General features: G+C 45.2%; 1 protein-coding gene across 3 annotated transcripts in view; it reads right to left on the reverse strand.

Annotated features, from left to right (window-relative positions):
• The window catches only part of recql (RecQ helicase-like), a 49,204-nt gene extending 39,020 nt beyond the window's left edge, over nucleotides 1-10,184 (reverse strand). The window contains exons 1-3 of one of the 3 annotated variants that reach the window (XM_052033655.1): nucleotides 10,039-10,184; nucleotides 5,567-5,634; nucleotides 216-413 (exon numbers count right to left, since the gene is read on the reverse strand). In XM_052033655.1, the coding sequence (XP_051889615.1) occupies nucleotides 216-413; nucleotides 5,567-5,582 (214 nt within the window). In that variant the 5' untranslated portion in view covers nucleotides 5,583-5,634; nucleotides 10,039-10,184. Of the gene's footprint in view, nucleotides 1-215; nucleotides 414-5,566; nucleotides 5,635-9,976 lie in introns of all 3 variants that reach the window. The other 2 variants (XM_052033656.1, XM_052033657.1) reach the window with 2 other exon arrangements.
• Between the last annotated feature and the right edge of the window lie 156 nt (nucleotides 10,185-10,340).

Raw genomic sequence — 10,340 nt, forward strand, 5'->3', positions numbered from 1 at the left:
AGTATCCACATCATATTATTGCATTATTGCTAACTTCTAAGATGCCATTTGAAAATCCAGATGTACAACTTCAACTGCCCTCATTAAAATCACAATTAATTGAAGGAGGAATATCCCTTGGGCCAATGCAAGGTTGAGAAAACCACCATATTAGTACAAGACTGTTTCCTTACTTAATTCAGAAGAAAGTGGGTTGGGATCTGAGTTCACCATACCTTTCTTGTCCCAGTCCTCGGCAGATGCCCCTGGTGCTGTGCTGGATCCAGCCTCATAATCCCCAGTCAGTTTCTTTATCTTTTTGTTCAGTCGCTGCTTCCTCTCCTGCAGAGCCTGCTGCTTTTCCACCAGTTCTTGTATCTGGATCTCCAAAGCCTTCATCTCGCTGTCAATCAATACCAATTCCTCCTCCATATCTATACATGACGCAATTTTCAAACCAACACGCTTGTGTTATTCCATCATTTGCAATGAAACAGAGTATGAAGACTTTGCTTGAAGTAGACTTTGGAGGGTCCCAGTTGGGCCTACAACTGAAACAGATGCTCCCATCCCTTCTGGATGCCTAGACTGAGCGGGCAGCCAGGGAGGATTGTGGTGGTGGTGAGTGAAGTCTTCGCTAATTTGCTCAGATTTGTGGGGTTTGAGGAGAATTAGCCATTAGAAATGGCCCCCTTTTTGTGAAAAAAAAAACAGGGAATTCTGAGGCAGACAGTCAAGTCCGCAAATGCCCTCACATTACTATCCCGTTTTGTTGGTCAATGATCCTGACAGGGATACCTTGGCTCAGGGAACAAGCAGACGAGGGGAGTGTGCGCAGTGCACCAAATCTTATCTCAGGCAGAAACAAAAGTTTGCTGGAGTACCCTGGGACGATGGTAGGATGGGAAGATCGACTCACAAGTTAAGTGCACTCCATAGATCCCTCAAGGTTGCCGCACAGGTTGATAGGGTTGTTAAGAAGGCATATGGTGTGTTGGCCTTCATTAGTTGGGGTATTGAGTTCAAGAGCCGCAAGATGACATTGCAGACGTCCAAGTGTGGTCTTGTTCACTTGGAGTATTGTGTTCAGTTCTGGTTGCCTCATTATAGAAAGGATGTGGAAGCTTTAGAGAGGGTGCACAGGAGATTTACCAGGATGCTGCCTGGATTGGAGAGCATGTCTTATGACAATAGGTTCAGCGAGCTAGGGCTTTTCTCTTCGGACTGAAGGAGGATGAGTGGTGACTTGACAGAGGTGTACAAGATGATCACAAGATCACAAGACAAGGGAGCAGAAGCAGGCCATTCGGCCCATCGAGTCTGCTCCAAGGAAGGGGAAAAAAGAAATGAGAAATGGGGAATGGGGGAAAGAAAAAAAACCTATTCTAATCCCAATTACCGGCCTTATCCCCATATCCCTTGATATCCTGACTATTTAGATATCTATCTATCTCCTTCTTGAACGCCCACACTGATCTGGCCTCCACTGCTGTACGCGGCAAGGAGTTCCACAAATTCACCACCCTCTGGCTAAAGAAATTTTTCCTCATCTCTGTTTTGAAACTGTACCCTCTAATTCTAAGATTGTGCCCTCTGGTCCTGGACTCACCCACCAAGGGAAACAGCCTAGCAACATCTACTCTGTCCTTTCCTATCAATATTTTAAATGTCGCTATGAGGTCCCCTCTCATTCTTCTGTACTCCAGTGAGTACAGTCCAAGAGCCGACAAACGCTCATCATACGTAAGCCCTCTCATTCCTGGAATCATCCTCGTAAATCTCCTCTGAACCCTCTCCAACGTCAGCACATCCTTCCTAAGATGTGGGGCCCAAAACTGCACACAGTATTCCAAATGAGGCCTCACTAGTGCCCCGTAGAGCCTCATCAACACTTCCTTACTTTTATACACTATACCTCTCGAAATGAATGCCAACATAGCATTCGCTTTCTTTACCACCGATCCGACCTGGTGGTTAACCTTTAAGGTATCCTGCACGAGTACCCCCAAGTCCCTTTGTACTTCCATGCTTTGGATTTTCTCTCCTCCTAGATAATAATCTGCCCGCTTATTTCTGCTTCCAAAGTGTACAACTGCACATTTCTCAACATTGAATCTCATCTGCCATTTCCTTGCCCATTCTCCTAAACCGTCTAGGTCCCTCTGCAACCTTCCTATCTCTTCAATACTCCCTACTCCTCCACCTATCTTGGTGTCATCCGCAAACTTAGCCACGAAACCATTTATTCCATTATCCAAATCGTTAATGTACAAGGTAAAAAGGAGCGGTCCCAACACCGACCCCTGTGGCACACCACTAGTAACCCGTAACCAACCAGAACGAGATCCTTTTATTTCCACTCTTTGCTTCCTGTCAACCAGCCAATGCTCCATCCATTCTGTTATCCTACCCGTAATTCCATGACCTCTCATCTTATTAATCAGTCTCTTGTGAGGCACCTTATCAAAGGCCTTTTGAAAGTCTAAATACACAACATCTACCGCCTCTCCCTTATCCACCCTACCTGTGATTTCTTCAAAAAACTCCAATAGGTTAGTCAGGCAGGAACCAAAACCATGTTGGCTAGGACCTATCTTGCCTTGCGCCTCTAGGTATTCCGTAACCCCATCCTTGAGGATAGATTCCAATAATTTTCCCACCACTGACGTCAGACTAATAGGTCTGTAATTTCCTTCATGCTGCCTCCCACCTTTCTTATACAACAGAACTACATTTGCGACCCTCCAGTCCTCCGGAACCATGTCAGAATCTATCGATTTCTGGAAAATTATCGCCAATGCCTCCGCTATCTCTAAAGCCACCTCCTTCAGAACCCGGGGATGCACCTCATCCGGTCCGGGAGACTTATCAGTCTTTAGCCCATTTAGTTTTCCTAGCACCTTCTCCCTAGTAATCTTAACTGAACTCAGTTCCATTTCGTGAGACTCCTGACTAACCAACACATTGCTGATGTCCTCCACGGTGAAGACCGATGCAAAATATTCATTCAATTCCTCTGCCATCTCTCTATCGTCCATTATAATAGCTCCTGCACCATTATCAATTGGTCCTATATCAACCCGTGTCTCTCTTTTACTCCTTACGTATTTAAAAAAACTCTTAGTATCCTTTCGAATGTTATCCGCCAACTTCCTTTCATAATTCATCTTTTCTTTCCTAATGACCTTCTTAGTTTCTCTCTGCAGGTTTTTAAAAGCTTCCCAGTCTTCTGTTTTCCCACTAATTTTTGCTTCTTTGTATGCCGCCCCTTTTGCTTTTATTTTAGCCTTCACCTCTCTCGTTATCCACATTTGTGCCTTTTTTCCATTCAAAACCTTCTCTTTTCTTGGAATATATCTATCCTGCATTTTCCTTATTTCCTGTAGAAATTCCTTCCATTTCTCCTCTGCCGTCCCTCCAGCTAGCTTACTCTTCCAAACAATTTGGGCCAACTCCTCTCTCATACCATTGTAATTTCCTTTGTTCCACTGAAATATGGATACACCAGTTATCAGCTTCTCCTTCTCAAACATGAAACTGAACTCAATCATATTGTCATCACTGATGGTGAGAGGCATAGATCGAGTGGACAGTCAGAGAACTTTTCCCAGGGTGAAAATGGCTCACACAAGGGGGCATAATTTTAAGGTGATTGGAGGAAGGTATAGGGGGAATGTAAGAGGCAAGTTTTTTTTCCACAGAGAGTGCTGGGTGCATGGAACGCACTGCTGGCAGAGGTGGTGGAGGCAGTCTCTTAAATGTCCCTAATGTATCTCTTAGATAGCGACATGAATGATAGAAAAATGGAGGGCGATGTGGGAGGGAAGGGTTAGATAGAGCAGGATAAAATGTTGGCACAACATCATGGGCCGAAGGGCCTGTACTGTGCTGTAATGTTCTATGTTCTTCCCTTTTCCTTTAATCAAGCTGACAGGCTATAACTATGCTTCATAGTGTCAGATTTCAATCCAAGAGCAAAGCAATTAAAGAAACAATGGTATGGACGCAGGTAATTATTCCCATGTTTATGATCCACAATACATCTCCAATTCACTTGCATACCTGCCTGTACTCTTGCAGCCTTTCCATTATTTCTCTGCACTTAAGTCAAAAAGTTATTGGATACCTAGAGTGACTCACCTTGTACCCATCTTTTTAGTTTACTGACTCCAGGTGAGATAATCACAACTTGAGTTTTACAAATTCTAAGCAGAATAGAATGTCTTCTCCTCTGCTTTAATTAGGATCAAAAAGGAAACAAAAGTGTCTCTTCTCTCCAATAACATCAAAGACACATTAAAAACACAAGGCTGCACATTGCTACTCCATAAAAGCACTGGTTTGTGGTACTCGAATGACATTGCTGGAATTTAACAGAGCCCCAGGCGGAGCTGGGCACGAAGGATGAGGGTTCTTCTTTTTAAACCTCTGAAATGTAGGTCTCAAATCACCTCATACTAATCAGACTAGCGTCTCTCTGCATTGGCTCCAAATGGAAAATTAATCAGCCCTGTGGTCCAAGATCTGACCCTCAAGAGATGAGACTGGGATTGTGCAGCTGGAACAAGAGTGCTCCAGCCAATCACCAACATGCAACTCCATCTTGCTGGACAGTCACGGGAGCATGGGGTTTGTCATAAACCCTTTCCTGATAACCAGGGAGATCAGCCACTGATGACTATGATAAGGAGGGGCAGCACAGCATGCTAGTGTTACTCCATCATTGGCGATGAAACAGAGTACGAATACAAGAATTTGCTTGAAGTGGACTTCACAGAGTCCCTGGTTGGCTTCATGGCTGAAAAGGATGTTCCCAGCCCAGTCCTGACCTCCGGTGCTGTTCTGTGTGGAGTCCGCATGTTCCCCCTGTGACCGTGTGGGTTTCCTCCGGGTGCTTTCACATCCCAAAGTCATGCGGATTACTAGGTTAATTGGCCATGTAAATTGCCCCTGGTGTGTAAGAAGTTGGTAGAATCTGGGGAGGGTTGACAGGAATGGGGGAGAATAAAATAGGATTAGTGTAAATGGGTGCTTGATCATCAGCATGGACTCAATGAACAAAAATGGCCTCTTTCCACACTGTAGGATTTCAACTCTCAAAGGATAGGAATTCTCGACCTCAGAGTAATTTATTCAAGGCTGCAATAGGTGGCCTTTTGGCTGAGAGGAGAATCAAGGTCACAGGGATCTGGTGGGAGAATGCTGTGGGGAGCAAAGTTCAGATCAGCATGATCCCACTGAACGAGAAACAGACGTCTGGGACCACAAGGCCTACTTCTCCTCCCACTTCTTATGCTCTTATTTGGTCATTCCCAACTCGGATCTTAGTGAACGCCATAACTCCCCTTAAAATCTAAATAAAAATGGGGAGGCATCTACAACCTAATACAGAATCATTAGACCTGTGCAGGAAATGTGCTTCCAAAATTAAGATCAAACCTGAAAGCTGAGACAGTTGAACTCTGCCCCAGGAGCTAATGGTGAGAGCCAACTCCTGCACCAAAACCTCAAAGACCACAGAGCTTGCAAGTGTACATCAAAATAGAGCTCTCGCTAACCACGTCACGCTGCAGCATGCTTGACTCACCCGTAACATCAGCCATTCTTGAAACAGAGTAACAACCACCACTCAGAGTATTGGTATGCCTTCAAAACCTGCAAAGCAATATTTCACCACGTGAATTGCTGAACGCATATAAATGCCATTTTTAAGAATCACTGGGTGACTACAAGTCCATTTTAAAAAGTCTCCCTTAAAGTCTCCACAATGCCCTCACCAAGGCCAATGTCTGCAATATGGTTTCCAAACCACTAGGTGCAGATGACAATGTTGCTGTACACATTGCATCATAGATGCCCAAACTAAAGCCCATGGATGGCGTAGCTGACAGGCTCTGGCACTTCAGACCATGCACCTCAATTCTACTTGTGTTTCTATTCCATGCTTGCCACCTTACCCTCGGAATAAATATTATTTTTTCAAGTGGTCCACAAGAGTGCCATGGGGATCAGTGATTGGGCCCTGCCCATTAAAGGTACTCATCAATGATTTGTGGGGGGAATTAGAGTTGCAAGGATGCAAAGCAGCTCCGATATGATGCAGATAAGAGGGGTGAGTGGGCAATTCAATGGCAGATTCAGTACAACATGGATAAGTGTTAGGTTATCCATTCTGGTTTTAAACAGGACAGACTATCCAAATGATGATAGAGTGGGAGACAGTGCAATGAGACCTGGGTGTTCTGGTGCACCAGTTGCTGAAAGCAAGTGGTCAGGTGCAGCAAGCCAGCAAGGCAAATGGTATGTTGGCCTTCACTGCAAGAGGATTGAGGAGAGCAGCAAAGATGTCCTCATCTGGAGCACACTGCCCATCCGAAGAGCACACTGTCTTTTATCCGAAGACAGATATTCTTGTCACAGAGGAGTGCAACAAACATTTGCAGGCTGGGATGGCAGGATGGACATATGATGAGAGAATGGGGCAGTGGTGCCTATAATTCACTGGAGTTGAGAAGAATGAGAGGGTATCTTTTGGAAACCCATAAAATTCTAATAGGACTTGACAGACTAGATTCAGGAAGTATGGCAGGGAAGTCCAGAACCTGTATTTGCAGCCTTAGGATAAAGGGCATGTCATAAAGAGCAGATATTAGGAAAAATTTAAGAATGGAATGCTCTACTACAGAATGAAGTGGCGGTCAAGTCATTAAATATACTCAAGGACGAAGATACATTTTTTAATGCCAGAAGGATCAAGGGGTGTGGAGAGAAGGCAGGAATAGGTACTGAAATGGATGATCAGCTGCAATTACATTGAATGGCGGAGCAGGCCCGAAGGACCAAACGACTCCTGATCTTATTTTCTATGAATTCCAGGACGGCTTTTCATACAGGCCGAGATTGGGACAAATTAATAGCAACATTTTATATATGACTTGTAAAAATCGGAGGAACACGATTAACCTGCTCACTATGATGACACTCTTGAATAGTCCTGGTTTATAACATAGATGGTGCAAGGGTAGGAATATGGGGAAGGCAGACGGCAAAAGCAGGGAAGGGAATTGAAAGATAGAACAGCTGAGCCAACATACTACAAACTGTTGGAGGAACTCAGCAGGTTGAGCAGACCTGCCAAGTTCCTCCAGCAGTTTGCTTTTTGCACCAGATTCCAGCATCCACAGTCTATTGTGTCTCCAAACCAACACTGTACATCCAAGTAGGGGCATGGAATTGGTCACATTAATGCATAGTAGCAATCTTTAATATTCATCTACTTAACATATAACATTCTGCATGCATCTAGTTACAAGTGTTGTTGACTTGTTTCGTGCTACTGTCTCAATATTGTGGCCTACATCCGAATTTAGACTAATATTCGGTCACAAAGGCCTATGTTTTATAACATACGAGAGCTGTTCTGCAGCTGAGTTAATAAAGGAACAAAGCTAAAATGAAAACACTTCGGATTTTTCCGTTTGGAATTGTTTACATCTATCCCAGTTCTAAAGCCAAATTTGGCAGGCCTACATTCACAGTGAAAGCTACCACATGAGTCATAGAAAATGCTAGTCAAAATGAAACTAGACTGTGATCTGTTTTTTTTTTCCATTTCCAACATCCTAGTCATTGGATGAAATAATAATAGAAATCACTTTATCTACACCAGACACAGTCATAACGTCAAGTAAGTCCCTATGTGATACTCAAAGCCATCTGTTTCCTCCATTGTGATTTAGCTCAATTAGGAAGAGTTCCATTAAGATTCAGAAGTGTAATATTTTGGATGACAGAGCGGTAACAAAATGGAGGTGTTATTTTATTTCTGATTTCAGGTAAATTGAAAAGTAGATAAAATCAGCTAGAAATAAATAAAAGTGAATATAACAAAATAATCAGAAAACCTTGCACATTCAAGAAAAAATAAATTACCAGCAGCAAATTATAACAAGCTCCTGCAATTCTATTCCCAATGCACATTGCTAGCAGGGTTGACGTGGCCATGTAAGGACTCTCCACCTTCTCCTTCACATGGTTTCAGTGTATCATCTTCACCCAATCAAGTGTAAGACAATGCAATCTACTACAAAGCTGTTCTCTTCAGTGTTACCATAACAGAGGGCCTATATTGCAGATCTGATTTAAACTATCATCCAATCTGCTCTCATAAGGCCCCCAAAAAGATATTATAACCAGGATACATACATTGTGGACTGGGGACTAGATACAGAATAAAGTTCCTTTTACACCATCCCATAAAATACTGCCAGGAAAGAGTACAGATGCAATGTAAAGCTCCCTCTCCACTGCCCCATCAAACACTCCAGGAAGGAGATAAAGGCATCGGATTAAGTACACTTTATATATATATACCATCAAACACTCACAGGAACCAGGGATAGGTGCAGAGTAAAACATCTCAACGCACAGAAGAAATACCACCATTGCCACCTCTGCAAATATCCTTCAAAGTATTGGCAAACTAACTGCAGCATTCTCTCCCAGTCAAATGTCCCCAGTATCAAGGCCCTAATTATACTCAAACAGCTCTAAAGGGCAGGCCATCCTGTTCATATATTCGGCATCATGTCCCAGAAAAGCTCCATCATGGCAATAGTGGGCAGAGGAGAAGATAAGATATCTTTATTAGTCACATGTACATCCAAACACACAGTGAAATGCACCTTTCGTGTAGAGTGTTCTGGGGCAGCCCGCTAGTGTCACCACGGTTCCAGCACCAACATAGCATGCCCACAACTTCCTAACCTGTACGTCTTTGGAATGTGGGAGGAAACCGGAGCACCTGGTGGAAACCCACGCAGACACAGGGAGTAGCCAGAATTGAACCCGGGTCGCTGGCACTGTAAAGCGTTACACTAACCACTACACGACCGCGCCTGCTCCTTGAAAAAGTGTAACTCTCCACTGACGCAGGACTCCCTGATCCACAAACTTTTCAAAATGTAGGAGCATTCAGGATGGTATTGAAAACCTCACCCATTTATCAGAAGCACACAAAAGCCCAACACAAATACCTCCTAAATTACCACATGCTCACTGCAACAAGCACCTCCTGGCTCACTGGTGTCTGTAGGTTCGACATTGCCCTAATCAGCCACCTCTCTAGATTGGTGCAAAAGCAAAATATAGCAGATGTTGAAAATCTGAAATAAATGAGCAAAATACTGGAAATACTCCACAGGACAGAAAACATCTGTTAACATTTCATCAGAACTGGGGAAAGTTGGAAGTAAGGTTTGTGATGGGTTGGAGACCAAGGGGACATGTGTGGTAACACTGAGACGTCTGCAAGGGGATGCATCTAGGAGATGACTGTCGTGTAGTGTACCAGTTAGCATAACACTATTACAGCGCCAGCGACCCGGATTCGATTCCGGCCGCTGTCTGTAAGGAGTTTGTACCTTCTCCCTGTGTCTGTGTGGGTTTCCTCCGGGTGCTCCGGTTTCCTCCCACCTTCCAAAGACATACGGGTTAGCAAGTTGTGAGCGTGCTATGTTGGCACCGGAAGAATGGCGACACTTGTGGGCTGCCCCCAGAACACTCTATGCAAAAGATTTACAGTATTTCGCTGTGTTTCGACGTACATATGACTAATAAAGACCTTATCTTAGACACAGTGCAGGGTAGGGACAGGCTCTTCAGCCCACCCAGTCTGCAATGCTAATGTGTTAACATCCTATCAACCCTCCCAGAATGGGGGGAGGGGGGGAGGGGGGGAAGCAGGTGCACAGTAAGACTCCATAAATCCCCATGCACCCCCTCAACATTAGCTACTGCAAGGGCTTGGGAGCTTGCTTTGCCCAGGTCCAAGAGGACGACCAATCAGCATTGCGGCCTCGCCCCATTAGTCAAGAGGGAACCAATCACAGCAATCCCGGGGCCCATTCGTCTTCCTTTCCATGATGTCACAGGTCCGGTTGCAAGCTCCCCGCTTTGTTTATGAAACCCAAAGGACCAGGGAAAACAAATGACCCACCAAAGCGGGACCTTCCCTGCAGGTCCACCGCCCCCGGCCGGGATATCGCAAGCGTAGGATACCTGGTTCTGACCCGAGGCTGGAGCCGGCGGCGCGGAGACGAGAAGAGAAGACGCCCGGCGTGCAGGCGGCAGCGTCCGGAGGGGGCGGGGCCTCCTTCGTCATTGGCCCGCCGACCCGGGCAGGCGGGGGCGGGGCTTCCTCCTGTCAGTCAAACTCTCGTCCCTCTCGACACCCACTTGGGGCGGAGCGTCAATCAACCGGTGGGGCGGGGCCTCCTACTGTCAGTCAAACGACGGGCAGGCAACTCTCTCGGGAGAAGGGGCGGGGCCTTCCGCCGTCAATCAAACGGCGCCAGGCGACT

Source organism: Pristis pectinata, chromosome 19 (assembly GCF_009764475.1).
Source record: "Pristis pectinata isolate sPriPec2 chromosome 19, sPriPec2.1.pri, whole genome shotgun sequence".
NCBI classification, from domain to species: domain Eukaryota; kingdom Metazoa; phylum Chordata; class Chondrichthyes; order Rhinopristiformes; family Pristidae; genus Pristis; species Pristis pectinata.